The 21,363-nt window shown below is 36.4% G+C and overlaps 1 protein-coding gene across 2 annotated transcripts in view; it reads right to left on the minus strand.

The window, feature by feature from the left end:
- Kdm1a (lysine demethylase 1A) overlaps nt 1–21,363 on the minus strand; it is a 67,650-nt gene that overhangs the window by 24,969 nt on the left and 21,318 nt on the right. Inside the window, exons 3-7 of one of the 2 annotated variants that reach the window (XM_004637616.3) lie at nt 12,414–12,473; nt 5,980–6,113; nt 2,038–2,116; nt 1,380–1,472; nt 131–237 (exon numbers count right to left, since the gene is read on the minus strand). In XM_004637616.3, the coding sequence (XP_004637673.1) occupies nt 131–237; nt 1,380–1,472; nt 2,038–2,116; nt 5,980–6,113; nt 12,414–12,473 (473 nt within the window). The remainder of the gene's footprint in view (nt 1–130; nt 238–1,379; nt 1,473–2,037; nt 2,117–5,979; nt 6,114–12,413; nt 12,474–21,363) is intronic. The other variant, XM_004637617.2, reaches the window with a different exon arrangement.

Consider the following 21,363-nt stretch of genomic DNA (forward strand, 5'->3'; position numbering starts at 1 on the left):
AGGGCCTGAGTTCAATCCCCAGTTCCGGAAAAAAAAAAAAAAAAAAAAAAAAAGCCAAAAATATTATGAGACATACACAAATCAGTTTGGCTAAGTCAATTCCTTAATCTGTAAGAAGTAAAATTCTTACCCTGGCTTCTAGAAGTGTGACATCCATTCCAAAACTTTGTAGTTGCCGGGCTGCTGCCAAGCCTGAGACTCCAGAGCCTATAATAATTACCTTTCCTGTCTTTTTAGCTAACAGCAAAAAATGAACAAAAATCAGAATATTTTGTTGTTAGAATTTCTGTTTAGATTCCCTCTATCCCCGTCAAAATATTACCATATCATGATGTCTTAAAAATTAAAAATTCAGTTATTTCCAAAATATGGAAGCAACCTACAGGCCGGGGAGATAGTTCAGTAGAATAAGCACCTGTCCTAAGTTCAATCCCTATTACCACAAAAAAGAAAAAAAAAAAAAAAAAAGATGAAGAAGCAACCTAAAAATCTCATTAATAAATATTTGAAACAGAGTTTACTGCTAAGTTGAACATCTATTTTTCTAAATTTTTTTATGGTGTTGCCCTGGAACTCAGGGTTATACGCATATAGGCAAGTAAACTACCACTGAGTTACACTTCCAGCCAATTGTTGAACAGATTTATAAATCAAATTCATTTCCTTGAAGTTTTCCCGGCAGGAGCTTATGCTGCTGAGCTATTTCCTCAGCCCCTTATTTTCTATCATGTTTCAGTATGTGAGATCCTTATTATGTCCTAAATGATTTGCTTCTTTAAATAAGAACTGTACTAGAACATATTCTGGGTGTGAGCCATTTCCTTTAAGATGCACTTCTCTGTAGTCTTAAATTAGCATTCCTCTTTTGAAAAATTATTAATGCATTAAGAATACATTAATTCTCAAAATATCCCTGACTCCTTGTTCCCTGGCAGATATTACGTAAACATTATGAAAGAGGCAAATAGTATTTAAAAAAAAAAAGAAAGCATCAATGAGAGGAAATCCTTCAACTTTCTGCTGGAATAACTGGCTTTTTTTTTGCAGAACCTGGGATTGAACTCAGGCCCTTGCGCTTGCCAGGGAAGTACTTATTCTATTGAGTCATCTCCCTGGCCCCTTATAAGTGGCTGTTCTTAATGCTTTTATGCTCTGATTTTCTAAAACTTGGAAATATCTTTTTCTGAGTGCTTATCAAGGTAGAAATTAGGGGAAATGTGTATTTATTTATAGATTGTATTCTCAATTTGACTTACACGGTAAACTTGAGAATATTTTGACTAAATTTATAAATCAAAATAAAATGCTAACAGTACCATGGACATAAAATATAGTCCTGGAATCATTACTTAAAAACTATTAGTCAGGTAGAACCTTACTTGGTAAGGGTTTTATCCTCTTATAGATGCCAAAGTTGATAAGACCATGACGCTCTAAGTAACTGTGAACTCGATGGACAAGGACAGTATCACCTATAAAATAAACAAATTTTAAAATGTTTGTTATTTGTAACAGCTTAAACAGAAAATTCTTTTATTTCTTCATTATAAAGTCACTGAGTACACCTTCCCATAAGCTTTAGCTTGTAGGACTCCATCAAAAAAGTGATTCTTAATGGTGTGGGAGGTAGTCCAAAATGGTACCACATTTTAAAATTTTAAGAAAGACATTCCAGAATAGATGATATGGAGGACAAACTCTGTAAAGTAGCTATAATGTTCACTCACGTTGGCCAAAACTTTGTAAGACTTTTTTTGGTGGCCATGTAGGAAATAAAGCCAGATAAACTACACAATCAAGTGTGAAAGTAAAACCCAAATTATAGCTAAACACCAAGTCTAGGGAAACTATTTGGAAATCTCCTGAACTCATCTTTCAATACAAATTTAAAATCCAAACAATAGACTACTTTTTGCACTGCACAGGGTAGAATTATACATACAAATTAAAAAATCAATTAAAATCATGAAGTTTTTGGAAAAAGTATCAAGTTTTGCAATCTGGTCCAAAATTAGTCCTACCAAACATAGTACTTACTGTTATAAGGTGCTTCTAATTGTTGAAGAGTAGCCTCAAATGTCAGCTGAATCTTTGGATTATCCAACCACAACTGTAACTATATTTAAATAACAAATTGTATTACAAACAGACACAGCATTTAATCATCTGTAAAACCATCTTTTCAATGCTAAAACTTCAAAATTATGAGTTTTACTCAGTGAGGATTATATTCCTCACCAAAAAATCCCCCACAAAAACCGATGAAACACAAAACCGCACCAGGTGAGTGAAGAAGCTAGAGATGTTCGGCCTAAAAGGAAAATACCTTGTAAGATGCCAAGATCACCTAGCTATATTACTGAGTTACATGGCTCCACAGATGATAGATAAAGTCCACTCACCCTAATGATCAGTTAGATACCCAGAGGTGAGAAAGGTATCAAAGGTAACATCTCACTTTTTTGCTTGTACAACTGAATGGGCGGTATTGTACCATCACTGAATGGGGTCACTGCCAAGAAAAAATAAGGAAAGTCTACTACTAAGACAACTAAAAGGAGATGTTAAATAGGCAGCTTAGAGGAGGTAACACTGAGGTCCTTTGCTTATAAGCGAGAACTAAAGCCAAATATGCAGTAGTGCTCTTTCAGTTCACATAAAGGCCAACTGTTAAAGGTGCACATACAGCAATTAAAAAAGAGGACAATCAGGGAGGCAGGAAAAAAAAAAGCAAAAAAACCCAGAAAAGTGTGTGACTGAAGACAAGAGAATGGTATGCACAAGACAGGAGCAGTCAAAGCTGGGTGTGGTGCTGCACACTTACAATCCTAGCACTCTGGCGGGCTGAGATGGGAGGACTGAAAGTTTGAGCTGAGGCTGGGTTGACTCAGTGATTTAGCAAAACACTACCTCAAAATAGAAATGAGAAGAAAAGCTGCTTGGTATATACCTCAGTACAAAGGCCCCGGACCAAACTGTTGAAAAAGCAAGATAAGGAATCAAAAATGCTATGGTACAGCCAACAGGTTCTAATAGGAAGTCTTTTTAAAGTATATATATATATATATATATATATATATTCCTGTTTTATACACAGATATATACCTAGACAACTACCATATTTTAGTCTTACCTAAATATCAATAGACTTCCAGTGACAAGGTTTCAACAAAGGAGTTAATTTAGTCACATGTAACTAAACCAAGTTACAACGGGATAATATGATCAAATCGATATGTATGTTCTATGTTTCTCTGAGGCTACTGTCAAGGGAAAACAAATTCCTCACAGTCGATGTGATTAAATTATACACTGAATGTTTAAATTTTTAAGAATGTATTACACTAAAAGAAATACTGCCATAAATGTCAACACTCCCTTTCTGACTTCAAACATACTAATCCCACCATTCTTATCATTTCGAGTGTTCTCTTTCATGAGTGTCCTGACAAGGTGTGATTAAAAAAGAGAATGTTGCTGACAAGTACCATCCAGCAGATAGGCAGGTTCACAGAAAAAATAGTGTCTCCTCATCCACCTTGTTCATCAGATCTGATACTATGTGACTTTCAGCTCTTTTCCAAAGTCAAACCAACCATGAAAGGCAAACATTTTTAATCAATTCAGGATATCAAGGCAGCTTGATACCCTAAACTAAAGACACTAAAGCAGCAACTAGACACTTGCAGAAGAGGACTCCAGAACTGCTTCAGAAAGTGACAAGGATGATGGGATCTGTGTGTGAAGTGAGGGGGCATGTTTTATTTATAATAAAATTTAACATTTAAATTATTTATAATAAATAATTTAACATTTAAAATTTATTTATAATAAATTTTAACATTCAATGTAATTTTTCATCACACTGTCTAGGCTCCTCACCCTCACACCAACCTTCCTCCTTCCATCCAGAGCTCTGATTAGTTTTTCAGTTCAAAAATCTAATGCTATAGTTTTAAAACTGGGAGGCAAAATTCATAGTTTAAGATTAGAGAGGCCAGCCTGAACTACATAGTGAGACCCTGTCACAAAAACAAGCCAACAACAACAAAAAGGGTTAGAGAACAGACACAATTCTTGCAGAATTCTATTTTGCTTCACAGCCAGGGACCACTACTCTAAACTGAGCCAACCATTCCCCAAATCTTGACTTTTGGTCAAAAGAAATAAATCAGAGAAAATAGGAATTGGTGTAAATCTATGCCTCAAATTCAAATCAAGAGAAAGCTGCTTTCAGATAAAAACCTGACAGTCTTGTCTAAAAAACCCTCACTTAGATGACAAGTTGATGTATTACATTGATATATAAGACAAATCAGCTACAGTAATACACACTAAAATTTTTTCAAAAATTTTTCAAAAATCAAGGGCTGGTGAGATAGCTCAGTGGACTAAGCACCTGCTTTGGCAAGCGCAAGGAACAGGGTTCGATCCCCACTCTCAAATGCCATACTGGCTCTGCCCCTGGGATGCACTGAGCCAGTGAGCGAGTCTAGGTGTGATGGCACATGCCGGTAATTCCAGTGCTGGGGAGGCTGAAAACAGGAGGATCACTACAAGCCCGAGCTGCATAGTAAGACCCTGTACCAAATACATAAATGAAAAAAAAAAAAATTAAAAAATCTGTCTTTTCTGTATTGCAAAGTTTAGGACAATTTACCAATCACTCTAGTTCTATGATATTCCACACTCCAGATTTAACAGGAGTTTTGCAAAATTACAGACACTGGTGGCTAAAAGCATCTTGCCCCAACTCTATGGCTTCAGAATTCTGGGTTAACAAAAACACAGAAAAAATTACATAAAACTAAATAAAAAATATTTAAAAAGCAGTTAATCTCAGTAATCTAAGAAACAGAAAAACAATGAGATGGTGGCCTACTATAGCAGCACAAATTATTGTTTTATTAGCAAAATCAGAAGCAGCACCATGGCACCAGTGTTGACTGATTCAGTCTTTCTAAAAGGCAACCAGGCAATAGGCATCAAAATTTAAAAAGCATTCATATCCTTTGACAAGGTAATTTCCTCGTAAATCTCCACCATAAGAAGTAACAGCACCAGTAAAGTAAAAAAAAAAAAAAAAGTATAAGGTTATTTGGAGCTTAATTATAATAAAATAAAATCAGGAATTTAAATGTCTAGCAGTTCGATTCTGGTACTGCATGGCATACCAGCCACTGAAACCGAGCATGGTGGCGCACGTCTGTTATCCCAGCGCTGGGGAGGCTGAGACAGGAGGATCACTACGAGTGTGAACTGCATAGCAAGACCCTGGCACCAAATAAATAAGTAAATAAATAAATGATTTTTTTTCTTTAAAAAAAAATTAAAATTAAGTCAGTGTCTAGCAGTTAAATTATGATCTCACTATCAGGCAAAGTACTGTGCAGACATTAATCATTCAGACAAAGGAGAAAGCCGAATTAGGTGAGAAGAACAGGGTAAGGCTTTTTCTAATCCTTGGGGAGAAGGAATCATTGCTTAAAAATATTTTCTTTATTGGGTTGGGGATACAGCTCAGTGGTAGAGCAATTGCCCAGCATGTACAAGAGCCTAGGTTTAACCCCTAGCACTATAAAAAGTAAAAACTAAAAGAATTTTCTTACCCATTCAAAAGAAGACTCTTAATGGGCATTTATGAGATTATAAATGAAAAGGATCCCAAAGATACATCCAAATAGGCTCTTAACTTGTAAAAACGAAAATTTCATATATAGTTCTAAAAGTACTCAAAGAAAACAACGGGTGCAGGGAGACAGCTCATTAGAATAAGTGCTTGCCTGGCAAGCACACAGTCCTGAATTCAATCCCCAGAACTGGGGGAAAAAAAAAAAAAAAATCACACACAAAGAAAATAATGGTTACCTCTGGAATAAATAGGTAACTTAAAATTTCCTTTTTATTTTTTTCCATTTTCTCTACAAAAGTCATACATTTTCCATAATGCAGGTGAACATGGCCAGCATGGATACTTACTGTGCGGTTTCTGATAAACAAAAAAACCTTCTGGGTCTGCTGCGGTCCGCTGATGATATCTGGGAAACAGGCTGCTTCCTGAGAGGTCATCCGGTCGTGAGGAAGTCTGCTCTGGAAAGCGGCACCCTCCACACCTGGCAAGAGAGCAAAGGATGGCTAGGAAAAGCGAAAATGAATGTAACACTAGCAATGATAAAATCTCAAAACTTTTTTTTCTGCGATAAGAATTCTTTTTTTTTCAGAACCGGGGATTGAACTCAGGTCCTTGATCTTGCCAGGCAAGTGCTTATTCCACTGAGCTATCTCCCCGGCCCCGATAAGAATTCTTTAAAGCTCAGACTTGTTCACAGACGGATCATACCTCCATTATAAAACAAACGACCTTCGAAAAACTCTTATAAATCAACCACTCTTGAGCTGAACATTCCAAAATCTGGCCAGGCACTGGGGCACACACTTATAATCCCAACATTTGGGAGGTGAGGGAAGAGGGCTGCTGCATATCCCAGGCCATTCTGGGCTACACAGTGAGTCCAAGACTACTCTACAAGGTGAGATCCTGTTTCAAAAAACAAGGAAAAGAATTAAAGTTTACAGTTTATTAATACATTAAAAATATACTTTTGAAAGCATTTATATTTTCATCTATAAAGTAACTTTATATTTGATGGTCTAATTAAATTTTTTTTCAAAGTTTTATTGACAAACAGATAGCAATGAGACAGTTTCAAATCCAATCGGAAGTACAGTTTCAACAAATAATACACTGCATATATTCTTCTTAGTGGTTAATTGCTGTACACGAAGTGGACTTTTTTTTTTTTTTTTTTTTGGTCTAATTAAATTTAACATCATTCACAGCACACACATTTTTTCTTTTCTTTGAGACAGGCTCTCACTGCATCTGCATAGTTCAGGCTGTCACTGAACTCACCAGGTAGCCCAGAATGACCTCAAATTTGCGGCAATTCTCTTCCTCATCCTCCTGTGTGTACCACCATGCCTAGCATCACAGCACACAACACATTTTTAAAGTATACTAGATTAGCCAGGCATGGTAGTGCATGCCTCTAATAATCCCAGCTACTTGGGGGGCTGGGGCAGGAGGACACAAGTTCTAGCTCAGCCTGAGCAATTTCTTTTTCTGTTACAGGGTCTCAAAATGTATGCAGCCCAGACTGGTCTCAAATTCAGGCAATCCTCCTGCTAAGCCTTCTGAGTACTGGGATTAAGGCATGCACCACCATACTTCAGCTACAGTTCAAGTAATTTAGTGACTCATCAAGAGCCTGTTTCAAAACACACAATTAAAAAGGGCTGGGAAGGCAGCCCTGTGAAAAGGTCTTGGGTTCAACACCCAGTATCACCACTACTGCCCCCAAAGTAAATCAGATTAAAGAAAAGTCCACTAATATACACTAGAGCAGGAAAGCAACAGGTTAGGGGGCAAAAAATGCAACCCCATGCACTCTTTTAGGGTTACAGCATAGAACAGTAAGATGGCTCTAAATTAACAGCAGAAATTATATATCTAGTCAATAGCAACATCCTCCAGTTCTCATTATTCAATACTAGAAAGCAGGGAGAGAAATTAAGCAGACTACAACAGTAAGTCAGAAGAATGAGGAAATTTACTTTTTCTGGCAGAAACATTAGAAATGCTTGACCATAAGCTACATATATACTGTATACAAGAAAAATGTTATTTTAAAGTTCTTTTTTTAAGACAGTATCTTGCTAATATGTACTTTAGGCTGGCCTTAAACTCATGGTGATCCCTCCTGCCTCAGCCTCCCAAATGCTGGGATTAAATGATTATATCTCCACATTGAGCTAGGAAGCTTTTTAAATTGGTTGCTAGATATTTTTAGTTGATAAGTACATCTTTATAAGGTATTTTAAGAAATACATGTGCATATTTTATCATATTCCTAAAATTACCTTATAAAGATATACTTTACCATAGCTTACAAAAATATGAAGACACAGGGCTGAGGTGTAGCTCAACAGCAGAGTACATGTTTAGCCATGTTTAAGACTCTGGATTCAATCACCAGCATCCATCCTCCCCCCACCACAAGTCAACAAATTTTATTAATAAGTTTTAAAATTCAGTAACATTGAGGACAATATATGGTAAACAACAAAATAAGTACCAGATGTACATATTTAAGTATTTTTATAATGTATTTAGTACAGGGTCTCACTACACAGATGGGACTCCTAGTGATCCTCCTGTTTTCAGTCTCCCAAGAGCTGGGATTATAGGCACGGGCCACCACTCCCAGTCTCAATCTCTGTTTCAGCACACCCCTGAGGCAGGGCCGGCACTGCACACTGGGGACCAAACCCCCGTCCCTGTGTCTGCCTAAGCAGGCTCTTTAATGCGCTAAGTTATCTGGCCAGTCCTTATACTTAAGAATTTTTAAAACTCATAAAACAAGTTAAAAACACTGATAATGGAAGTAAAATTAACAAAAAAGTATTAGTAAAATAAAGAAAATAAAATGAACAAGATAGGTAAAGATTCAGCTTAGAAAATTGTAGCTAAACTATTGAGGAATCTGTTTTCACACGATACTCAAATGACAAACACTACCTAGAAAAAAAAATAATGATTAAGAAGAAGTCAGCAAAAATGCATAACACTAACATGGGCCACACAGTAAGAAACAGCTCCTGGAAGGAGAAAAATGGCTAGCTATCCACTGTAGAAAGTAAGGGCATAAGTACTATGCTTCATAGTGCTAAATAAAGTCAGTAATTCTTACATATAATTAATCCCAATCTAAATGTAAAGATTATCAGGAACAACTACAGAAAGTACTGTTATCACAATTATTTCTCAGGGAAAAAAATAATCAGTGAGAGCTGTACTACTACAGGTAAAGTATGAAATTAAGGCAAGAAACAAAGAAATGTTGACTATCACAAATAAAGATTATTTTGGTAAATGTAGAACTTTCTAAAAATTTGTACTTTGACGTCCCCAGTAATGAATCCCTGAATCAAAATAAACAAAGATCAAAACCCAAGACCAAAGTTATTTCACATTATAAGGAACATTACTATCTACACATTAATCCTAAGTACTTGAACCAAGTATCTCTAGGTTATTTAAAACATGTCAATGCATACTATTAATGTGAACATCAATTATCTCTATTAAACCTACTTCTCACTGACCAAAACAGGAATTTTCTTTCTTGACTATATTATCTTCTGTATGTTTAATAAGTGGTCACTGAACACCAATTCTATTCTAAAATACTATTTTTTAATGACCACTGGAAAAATCACATAGAAAAATACCTTTGCTAAGTTTCACATTACATTTCGTTCCTCATTGCAAGTGTTTTTACCAAAAATCACTATAATATAGTTTTCTAATTTTAGGAATTTGGAGACTACGTAATAAGGATGCTATTTATATGAATAAAACAGCAATTTCAAAGTATTTTTCTAGATCAAATGTCAAGAGTTGAAAGAAATACAATTAGAAAAGTTAAGTTATCATAATAACATATAGTTGTAATAATATTCTTTTCCATCTCCCACAAAGCATCTTTAAAAACTAATTCCTAAACTCTAATTTTTTTAAATGAAAAATGGGCCCTTAAAAACTATCAGTAATTATTTCTTTCCTTTTGTTATTTAGAGGTAAAGATTACTACTCTAAAAATGAAGACTATTTTCAAAGTCCAGGGAAAAGCCTAATTCTTTTCAAAGAAAAATGAATGTTAATTTAGAACCTAAACTATTCTGAGGCTGAAATCAAAACATATTTCTTACAGTGAAATAAGAGATCACTCTAAATAATCTAACTCTTAAGTATCTTTTTACAGAAAAAAACCTAACATCCTTATTTTTTAAAAGTATGAATAGTATAATATATGTATTTTATACTTGGCTTTGGGATATAATTTTGCTCTTCTGTGTTTCGATGTGATTAATGAAATCTACTATTCTGGAAATTCACAATGTTCCAAAGATGCTAACATTGTAAAAGACCTCAAGGCTGTCTACATTTCCACTTTGCCTTCTGTTCAACTTCTTCTTGCTTACCACTCCATATGGGAAATTTCTGTATCACCTTTGAGAATGCATTCATAATAAAGCAGGTAGCCCTTTCTAAAGTCTCACATTTTTTTTTTGAAAACATTAAAAAGTAGATAAATACTTTTTTTTTTTTTTTTGGTCTTTTTGAGACAGGGTTTCACTATGCAGTTCAGGCTTGCCTTAAACTCATGTTGTAGCCCAGGCTGGGCTTGAACTCGCAGCAATCCTCCTGCCTTAGTCTCCTGAGTACTAGAATTACAGGCATATGCCGCCACACTGGGCTGAAAGTATGCAAATACTTTAAAACTACCATTAAGATCTTTAGTACTGGGTCAACTAGAGAGGGAGGAAAAGAGTTGGAAACAGGTAAGATTATAGGCCTACTATTCCGTGAAATCATTTTTCTCATTCTGTAAGACACAGGCAACAGAGGTGTGAAACACACACACACACACATACACACAAAATGAAAGGCCTCCATGAGTTGCTTACTTTTAATAAAGTAGACAAAGTATGAACTAGATTTCTAACTGAATAGTGAAAACAAGCCTAAGGAATCTACATAAAAAAAGACAACATTAATACACTAGAGATGTACCATATCAACCGGTAATAGTTTAAAAATAAAGAATAGGAAGAAGAGAGAGAACGAGGGAGAATCATGATCTTATACCTTAGATTTCTGCTATTTAGGGTGAATGCCTATTGCAAACAATTCTAAAAGCATAAGGAATTGACTATGCACTAAAAGCAAGATCTCTGATTCTCATTCTTTCTCCACAAGTGTGGTTTTATCACTGGTCGAGTCATTAAACTTCTTCAGGTTTTAGGTCCTAATTCATCAAATACATAAACACTCTGTTTGAAGGCGGGAAGCTAGAGAAGACAATCTCAAGTTCCCTTCTAGCGCTAGTGTTTAGGATGTACACGTTAACGTCAATGGAGTTCTGAGACATCAAGGTAAGATCTTGGCTTCAAGACACCTAGGGGAGTCTTTTGGTTTCACTGAGAAGAATGTTGATCACTTATAAGGATGTTTCTAACTCTGATTTTCCCACAAATCCATGCTTCTGAGAATGATGAAGACCTGAAGAGAAAATTTAAAAAGTCACCACTACTCCTGGAGACACTTAAAACTCATCTTCTATTAAAAGTAAGCCAACAGAGCACGTTTTACTCAAAGTCTACTTTGACTTTTGGCAATGTACTATATTGTTTACATTAGCAAAAGAGCAAACATCATCATTAAAACAAAACAAAGCAACAAGAAAACTTTTTGTCTTTGAGATAAAAATCTCTAAAAGGTTATCTCTGACCAATAAGAGTTCCATGGAAGATTTACTTGGACATTATTTGATGAAAAATATTCTTGAAGCTTTACTTCTATGGACCATAATCCCAAAGAAGAATTTCCAACTCTTCTAGGATAAGCATATACTGAACACCAACCTCTGGTACTTGGGACAGCATTTTTTAAAAGTGTAGTTCTAACATTCCAGTTCCCCTCAATTACCACCTATAGATTTAACATGAAATTATCTCCTGACTTGACAGAGTAAAACACAAACACTCCCAGGACCTACTATAAGCAAACTGTAACAGTAAGGTGAGAAGGTCCAACAGTAAAGTAAAACCCATTTCAATTCTATCCAAATGCAGTTATAAATCAGCTTTGAGTGCTGGAACACTTAAATAATGAAATCCAGAAATGTTAATTTGTATTCCTGGAATAAATTCTTGTAACTTTTCCAGATGGTGGCCCCTATAAATTCTTTACTTTTTCCTACAAGTAAAAATCTGCATTGTTTGATTTGAAAAGAAAGTACTTTAAACAGATTTTTAAAAGACAATTTATGCCTGAGAAACACTGTTTGAACCACAGTATGATTAACTATGTAAAAGTAATTGAAAAAAACCTACTCAACACCATGTAACAACCATATCTAAAAATATGTCAGTTGCCTACATAATTTGTTTCACTAGTCCTAAAATACCTCTTAATTCTCAATTCTTTTCTTCTTTTAAAAAACAATTTTAAAGTCTGTAGCTTCTCCTGTCTGTGTACACTGCTCTATTTGTCTTTAAAGGTCCCATGATTCTAAGTTTTATACCATGTTCAGTTTTATTGCAAAGGCTGCTGGGGAAAAAAGTGCCCGCCATTTCCTCAAAAACACAAAGAGTGGAGGGCTGAGATCGGCCTGAGGACTTCAACAGGTTTTGCTTGCCCTTGTTTTGGTACGCACTCTGTTAGTGGGTTACATTTTCCCTGCGCTTCTGGCTAAGATGTGGGTACTAGAGCCAAATCATTTGCAAGCATCAACCCCTGACTTGGCGGCTCTTGTTACTAAGGGGCAAGCATCTAACGCCACCCTCACCTGATGCTTGGCCGTCTCCATACCCTCCAGAACTGTCGTCTTGAAGTCCTCCTGCTTGCCCTGTGGAAGGAAAGAGGAGAACTCAGGGACCTTACTCCATAAATTAATATGTGGACATAAAGGCCTAATAGTTGGCGACTCATGAATTCACCACCAACTAATAAACCCATATTCAGAGAGCTCCTTCTTCTGGGATCAAGGCCCAGGGCATTACATCAGAATCTTCCAAATTCTGGTCAGGAAATTCCAACTTTACATTCTGATTCTTGTTGAAAGGCAATAGAAGAAAATATATGGTATTTCTAATCACTAAATTTTTGTTCTCAGTTTTACTTTTAAGTAAGTCAGGATGGGCGTGACCAGGTATGTCTTTCACTAAGCACTGCTAGACTGAGAATGGGTATGACATGGGCTCTAGGACTAGGAGTTGTAACAATTTAGCATCAATTCATTATTCTTTCAGCTTTCTGTGTAAAAAGACATTAAACACTGACAATTTTAAGAAAAACCTTTCCCCTTCTCTTCAGAGTAGGGAATATATCTAAAAAATTCAGCTCCTTTTCACTTATTACACATAGTAGATAATACTAGAGCTGAATAAGCCAGTGCTTCATCAGTAAAACTTCTAACCATACTCTAAGACAACCTTAGACAGATGCCAAACACTGCATATAGACACACCTTTGGGGAACAAAGGATGACAAGCAAGACCTCTGGAGCCTTTAACCCAATCTACACAGTAAGTCTTGTTAGGAAATTATCCTTGTGGATTAATGTGTAGAAAATAAAAGCTTCAAATTCAACCATAAAAAATGTGTACTATCTTTCAGTCTTCTAAAATATATCATGAAGAGAGACGCTATGTTCCCCTTCAAGCTCCTAGGCGCCTTCTATACTACAGGAAAACTACAGTGCGATCCTTGCGAGCCGTAAAATTCTACCTTCCCAGTAATCTGAACTTAGGCTAGCTTCAAAAATAAGCTTAAAATAAGCTTTAAAAGCTTATTTTAAAATATACAACCCAAATAGAAAGCACTGATTATTCCACCATTTATGTTTGAAGGGAGCCATAAAGTTACACTAACATAGCCCTTTTACTCTAACATGGCTTGAGGATCTGCGAGACTTTAAATGACATCTTTGGGGCCAGGAATATAGTTCAGCGGCATAATGCTTGCCGGGCAAGTGCAAGATCCTGAGTTTGATTCTTCATACCAAAAAAAAAAAAAAAAAGACATCTTCACTCTTAAGTATATAACAGTATTTATATATAAGGAACAATTTTTGATAATAATGTTAGAACATGCTACCACAAGGAGTCTATTCTTTTTAGAAGACAGCATCTTCTTATTCTAAGATTTCATGATGCTTTTGTCTAAAGGGTTCTCTAGGCCCTAGAAGTTTATGGCCAGACAAGACAACATCTATGATTTTTCTTTTGTTTACAGTTCTCAAAAACTATGCTTGTTTCCGCAGCACATTTATAGTCTTCAGCAAATGGTGATCATGAAGAGCCAGCACAAAGGTAATCTGCAAACTTACATTAAATGTAAGCCTTGCATTTAAAAGTGTAAAATATGAATTCATAGTAAGTCCTGGGTTTAGTCACACACAGAAAAGGGAAGGGAGCTCAGAGCAAAGAAACACAATTTTAGAATAATATCTAAGCAGTATAAATGACAGTTTCCCACCCTAAATTAGTTCCTTGGGAGAAAGGAAAAAAAAAATCTTGCATCATGAAAGCTCCTCACTGCTAAAAAGTGAGATAAATAAAAACAAAAAGCATTTTCAGATAGCCAGTAAGTTTTTTTTTTTTTTTTTTGTCAGTACGTTTAAATTACTTCATTCTTCCTATTTCTATAATTTTCCTTCTTTCCAACCTGCAGGTCATATAATAAGCTAATTATTGTAACATGCAAGTAGCTCTAGGCAGATCTGCACTAAGTCCATGCTACTTGCTAGAGACATATTTCTTACCCTTAACTTAAGTAATCTTTTTTGTCTCTTATTTAAAAACACACACACAAAAGGAAATTCATACAAATACTCTGACTAAAATATACAAAAGAACTATGGAAAATACTATTCAGTACTCTGGGGGAATATTTTAAAAGAAATTCTTCATAATACATGTAAAAAAAGAAAAGCTTCCAAGTAAACCTAGAAATGAGGAAACAAAGCAGAAGATAATGTAAACATGTAACAGATAAAATGATGAAAAACAAAACTTAAGGGCTTAAAATAATATGAAGGAAGAATATATTTCTTGGCTTGATGAAAGTTTGTAAGAAATAAAAGGATAAAAGGATGAAGTTGCTATTTTCTCTGTAACACAGTCATGGATATTTTGCTTACTTCCCAAAGAGCTGAAAAGGGTTATCTTTAGTAGAGGTATTTTAGACCAACTCTTCATCGTTTTCTTAATGACAGCACACATACAAATGTGTAGGTAACTTTCCATCCAGGCTATGTCTTTAATTAGAGCATATAAAAATGCCTTATTCATCATCCGCTGTTTTGCGCATAGCTTAGGACTCTGCTTCTGACAGTGGCATGAAGACGTGTAAGACTGGCAAGCATGTCTTCCATAAATGTAAACTCGTAATTGAAAATATTCAAAAGCAGTATTTCAGTGTCATCTACATTTTAGCAATACTGATTTCCTTTTATTTGCATCCCAAACATCTCCCACACACTAGTGCATGCACACAAACTCATACATACACACATACCACAAAAATATCCTCCAGGTTCAATTGGAGACTCTTAATTCAGGTTATTTGTACCTATCTTCTCCAATTCTTTCTGGCTGATCTTACACAACCACCTTTCAGTTGTCCTCGTTTACGTCTGATTACAAGTATTTCAGTTACAGTCTCATCACTGGATGTTTCTCAGCTTGATGCAAATACCCAAGAGATCATTCTTCCAACATCTTAAAAGGATGTCTATGTTGACTTTCAAATACATTTATCTGCCAAACATGGAAGTAAAAATCACCAGTTTGCCGTATTTGAAAATTTTGTGAACACTGAGAAACTTCTAAATCTCCTAGTAAGCAATGATTTTTGAAGAGAACATCAACTATCTTAATGGCAGAATTTCAAAAGAAAAGCAATTCCTAAGCCAGTCACTTCAAAGTGAATTGCATAAACTGAGGGAACATTTCAAAGGATAAAACCATCTCTGAACACATAAATCACGTAACTATATTAACAAGTCAGCTGAGTTTCTATTTAACAATCCCACTAATGAAATGTTTACTAAATACCCATCTAAAAACTCTCAAGAACCAATACAAAAGTAGAACAGGTAGAGTTTGTTTTCAAAAAACTTTTCATCAATTTGGAGAAAGATGAAAAACATCCATAAAGAAACTTTCTTTTTTCTTCAAGGAAGTAAGATACCAACATTTATTACAGAATCAAGGAAATTTTTCTGTACAAGACATTTGGACAGACTGGGAGGCACCAAAACCACCATTATGGCCAGAACAATGTCAGAGACCCAAAAAAAAAAAAAAAAAAAAGAACGGGCACAATATGTGAAGAGGACTGTGCAGCAACCACCTCATGCAGGAAAAATGGTCTGGAAGACAGTGGGGGAGGGCATGTGGAGGGGGAAACTGGGCTTCCTTCACGTCTAACCCTAAAGCTGATCTCAGCAGTAGAGGGAGAAAACTGAGCCTGAGTCATATTGTAGTTAAATTAAATGGAAATGTTCTGAAGAGGTCAGAAAACTACTATTACTAAAAAATGGCTCCAAAACACTGATCTCATGAGCACAAGGAAAGTTATAGTTTCAAAAGGGAAATGGGCAAGAGAGACAGTGACCCAAACAGAAGGGGAGAAAACCACACACAAAAACTGAGAAAAGTAAAGAAGTATCAGCGATGATCACTACTTCATGCTGCCTTTTTGTCCTTTCTGCAATTGAAAGGTGGCTTTAAAAACATCACCTGAGGGCCCTGGGAGATGGCTCAGTGGAATAAGTGTTTCCCTGGCAAGCACAAGGGCCTGAGTTCAATCCCTGGTTCCGCAAAATAAATAAACAAACAAACATCACCTATGTATTTCTTAATACATTTCTTTCCAGCCACCTTCTTTTTTTTTTTTTTTTTTTAAGGAAGGAAAGATTTATTTTGCTTAGTTTGCATAAGATTCAGACCATAATCAACTGGCTTCAAGGCAGGGTGGCATGGCAGGGTGGCATGGCAGAGGGGCATGCAGTTCAAGGAGGCAGAAGACAGCAAAAGCAACAAGAGCAAAAGGAGAAGGGGAGCAAGCCTGTTTCCTTCCCTTATATTTTATCCAGGCCACTCCCCTGACCCCCACTCAGGGTGGGTATTGTACTGTACCATCTCTTCATCTCTTCCACAGAATGAGGATGTTTACAAAAGAGGGGCCTGGCCCCCTGCTGAGTCGCTTGGTTAAAACTTCTAAAGCTGACACAATGTATCAAACCTTATAATACCCTACTTCTGTTGCGGGAAATACGTTTAATTCTTTTTCTCATTTTGAAGCCTTGGACATCACCGATCCACAAACACTGAGCATCTTTAAATTACGAAATGCCTTGTACAAAGTGGCAGGAAATAGCGTATATTAGTGGTTCCGTTGTAAAGATTTCCTTTTTCGGTGCTGGAGATTAACTCTCAGCTTCATGCGTACCAAGGACAGGGCATAGTCTACCACCAAGCTATGGCACCAGACCTTTAGACAACACTTGTTTTAACTTTAATACAATATACTCTGAAATAAATATAAAATGACCGAACAATGACATACACTTTTTTTTCTTCAGGTAGGGTCTTGTCACATAGTTCAGGCAGCCCTGAACTTACTATGTAGCTCAGACTGCCTTCCAATATTCTTCCGATATTCTTGCCCAACCTCCCAAGTGTTGGTTTTACAGGCGTGCATCACCACGGTTGGTTTACAAGTTACCTTGTAATGATGATCAGTTACCTCATCTGATTCCATCTGAAGAAGCGAGATGTGTATATATATATAAATTTTTTAAAAAAAAAATTTTTAAACACAGAAGTGAAGGTAGATCTATGGCAGTGAGCAAACTAAAAAATGACTCAGCTGGGAAAGGGCACATCAAGGATTCAAAAAAGACTAATACTGCGTATTGTACAGCAAACACAGAAAGCCCAGCTCCCTTTCTAGGCAAGTAACCGACCCCATTTGGGAGAGAAGATAACGTTGGAGACTAAGGCATAGACTTCATTCTCTAGACCTTGGGAAATCATAAAAAGGTTACGGTTAAGGCAGAAATTATGGTATCTAAAACTGCTAAGAGAATTTGCACCTTGTAGAAAAAAGTGGCTTCATCACTTCGTTAGTGACCCCGGACAAATTATTCTAGTCTCAACGCAGGGGAAAATGCAGGGGTAATTCCATATGGGACTACTGGAGATTAAAAGGTCGTGTATGACAAGTGTCTACCACTAGAGAGTGACCAATAAATGTCGACTTTTTTCCTTAGTAAGGAAAAAGATGTAACCCCCTTCTCCCTCCCCTGTATCTATACTAAGCAGGCACGCAGTGAAGGCAAAAGACCCTGCCAGGTTCAGCAGCAACCACACCTGACTACACAGATTTTGTCTAGCATTCCACCAGTGTTTGCAAGGTTATGCTCACACTCCCCTCGCTCCTCCCCATGCCCCCCACTGAAGCCTACCACTCCTAACCAGCCCGCAGTAGCATCTTCCAACCTTGCCTTCTTCCTCCCCCTCCCACGCTGCAGCGGCCCTGCCATCTTCTTAAAACAAAAAACCAAACTCTTGAATAATCAGAATAAATCTGAACCAGCTCAAAGAAATGCAAAATAAAACAAAACTAAGCTCATAAAGGTAGACTACAATTAGCCAGGAAGAAAAGCCGCAGGGATGTCTTTGAAGTATAAGCCTATTAACACTGCCAACAATGGAGTACTACCCAACAGAATTATCCTCAATGAAGTTCATGGGTTGCAACTGAAACAGCAAGTCCAAAGTTAAACTATCATTTTAAAATATCGAACAAATAGCATTCTAAAGTCTTAAAGGGGAAAATGTCTGCTTGGATTAGGCACCTCCTGGAACCTTCACAGTACCACTGCACAAGTGAGAAGCTGAATAGCAGGAATCCTCCTCAAAGGAAGTTAAAGCCCCACAAGCTAGGGAGAAAAGCAAACCCTTTAAAAGCTAATAGAAAGAACTTACATTTTCACGTGCTACTTACCTAGACATTCCACTGTAGCAGTTTTCCTGGTCCTTGTTTATTTTTTGCTTCAAAGTCTTCTTCGTAGTTTACATTTCAAAATGTTCCAAAGAAAGCTTGCAATTCAGATGCTAAGCTATGCTGCCCAACTGCCAAGCTTTAGGTGCATCTCAATGGCTAATGACAAAGCTTACTTTTCTTGTTATTTCCTTGTTTTTAAAAAGAACAATAATAAACTTTATTCTGGAGCTCCTATTAAAAGTACCACTGTCAAATTTCACATCTGGTAACAATGAAAGAGTGAAAGCCCTAATAAGAGAATCCCTTTTCCTTTTCCAAGCAACACCTTCTCAGTACTCTTCTACTGACACCTACCCAAATACGACTAAAGGTTCCCTTCTACCACAGATAGGCCTTAGATCTGTATTACTAAAAGGAAGATACAACTTCCTAGGCATTAATCATATACCTATCTATCTTCAAATAAAATGCAAAAAACCAAACAACAAAAGTACAACAAAATCCCCCACACAGAACAAAATCCCCACAAACTCTATCTTCAAATTTTTAAAACCTCTGTGGTTAGTACGTAGAGCAAACATGTCAACATTTGTTGTATAGTTGACACACAGATTTCTATGTTATTCTCTTAAGAGGGAAAAGTCTGTATTAGAAGAAAGAGGTACAATTTTCAAAAGAGCTACATTTAACATAAGAGATGAAACATCAGATCTAAGTCAAGTCTTCATACATGTGCACACATACATACACACTCCTAAGAATGTTTAAAGAATGATCTATTTCTTAAATAACACATTACTGACAATGGGATACTATAAATTACAGTTTCCAAAAGTTAACACAGTATTGTACATACTCAATCCATAAACCAACCCAGTGTTACTAAATAAAACATCCATCTGGGCTGGGAAGATAGCTCAGTGGTCTAAGCGCCTTGCCTGGCAAGCGCAAGGACCCAGGTTCCATCCTCCATACTGCATGCTGTATCAGCACTGAATTCTGGGTACACCATGCCAGCCACCAAGACAGGGTGTGGTGGCACATGCCTATAATTCCAGCGCTGGGGAGGCTGAGACAGGAGGATCACTATGAGCCTGAACTGCACGAGATCCTGTACCAAATAAATAAATACATAAATGATTTTTAAAAATTAATCTAATCTATTATTCCCAGTGATTTAACTTTATGTTTAATAAGTATGAGGTGTTTATATATAAAGGTGCTTTCGTATTTTCTCATTTGATCCTTATAGCAAACCCCAATGGAAAATCCTCACAGACAAATTATCTTTCTTCTACAACAATGTGGTCATACCAAATAATGATAATTACAAATGGAATGGGGGGGTTGGGGGGCGGGGAGATGGCTCAGTGGAATAAGCACTTCCCTGGCAAGAGCAAGGGCCTGAGTTCAATCCCTGGTTCTGGAAAAAAAAAAAGAATCAGGGGCTGGGAGATGGCTCAGTGGAATAAGCACTTCCCTGGCAAGAGCAAGGGCCTGAGTTCAATCCCTGGTTCTGGAAAAAAAAAAAAGAATCAGGGGCTGGGAGATGGCTCAGTAGAATAAGTGCTTCGCTGGCAAGTGCAAGGGTCTGAGTTCAATCCCTGGTTCCACCAAAAAAAAAAAAAAGAATCAAAGACATTATAAAAATAAAATTCCTCAGCTAAACAAATTACTTTTCCATAAGTAAAAATAATGAAATTAAATCATTCTCTAAGAAAAGTAGCTCACTCTATCAAAAACTAAACATCTGATTCAATTGTTCCTATCAACCAAAAGCAGTGAAAACTTAATCAAGGGTTTAAAATTGCTTATGAGAAGTTCAACTTTTTTTAAAATGTATTTAGTACAGGGTCTCCAGGGTCTCACTACACAGATCGGACTTGTAGTAATCCTTCCTGTTTTTCAGACTTGTAGCCTCCCAAGAGCTGAATTACAGGTACATGCCACCACGCCCAGAGGACCGAGTCTTTATCTTTGAAATTTTATAATCCAGCATTGTGCCTGCAACTCAGTATTATGGTAAGACAACTAATGTATGTACGTAAAGCAACTGAGAATATTAACCATATTTGGTAGAATCTTATTTAATCAAGAAAATACTTCTATTTTACTTTCTGAAAAATTTCCCATACTAATACATACTAATCTTAGATACATACTAACCTTCACCCTTTCTGCCTCCAAAAACCTTCTAGAATTTTTAAAGTGAAATATAACACTTAACTGAGTTATTCCCTTCTATTACACAAATATATACACATTTTTACCTCATGCTAAAGCTAAAAATTATCTAAGAATGGGGACCATGTATTGTTTAGTGTGTATCAGTATATGCTGGTCAATTTATAGTCTTATCTCAAAATAAAAGAACGTAAGAATTTTGCTAAATTGATCTGGATTACCTTTTCAGCCTGTCACATTTTTTTCAGTCCTCCAGTAAGTTACTTTGGAGCACAGTTCCAAATCCCAACACTGAAACAGTGCTATTCCAAAAACAAAAACAAAGGCAAGAAAATTAATTCTACTTGTTTTCAAAGTGTATACCTCATTACTTTTATAACAGGAGCTCAAATAATTACAGTAATGTGTATAACTGCCAAAATAGTTTTTTCAGGAATGAATTCCCCAGCCGGTTCCAATATACCTATGAAAGAAGGTCTCCTACTGGGCATGGGATGTAACTGAATCCCACCATCTTTTCTTTTTTTTTTTTTTTT

Source organism: Octodon degus, unplaced genomic scaffold, assembly GCF_000260255.1.
Source record: "Octodon degus isolate 3935 unplaced genomic scaffold, OctDeg1.0 scaffold00092, whole genome shotgun sequence".
Lineage (NCBI taxonomy): Eukaryota > Metazoa > Chordata > Mammalia > Rodentia > Octodontidae > Octodon > Octodon degus.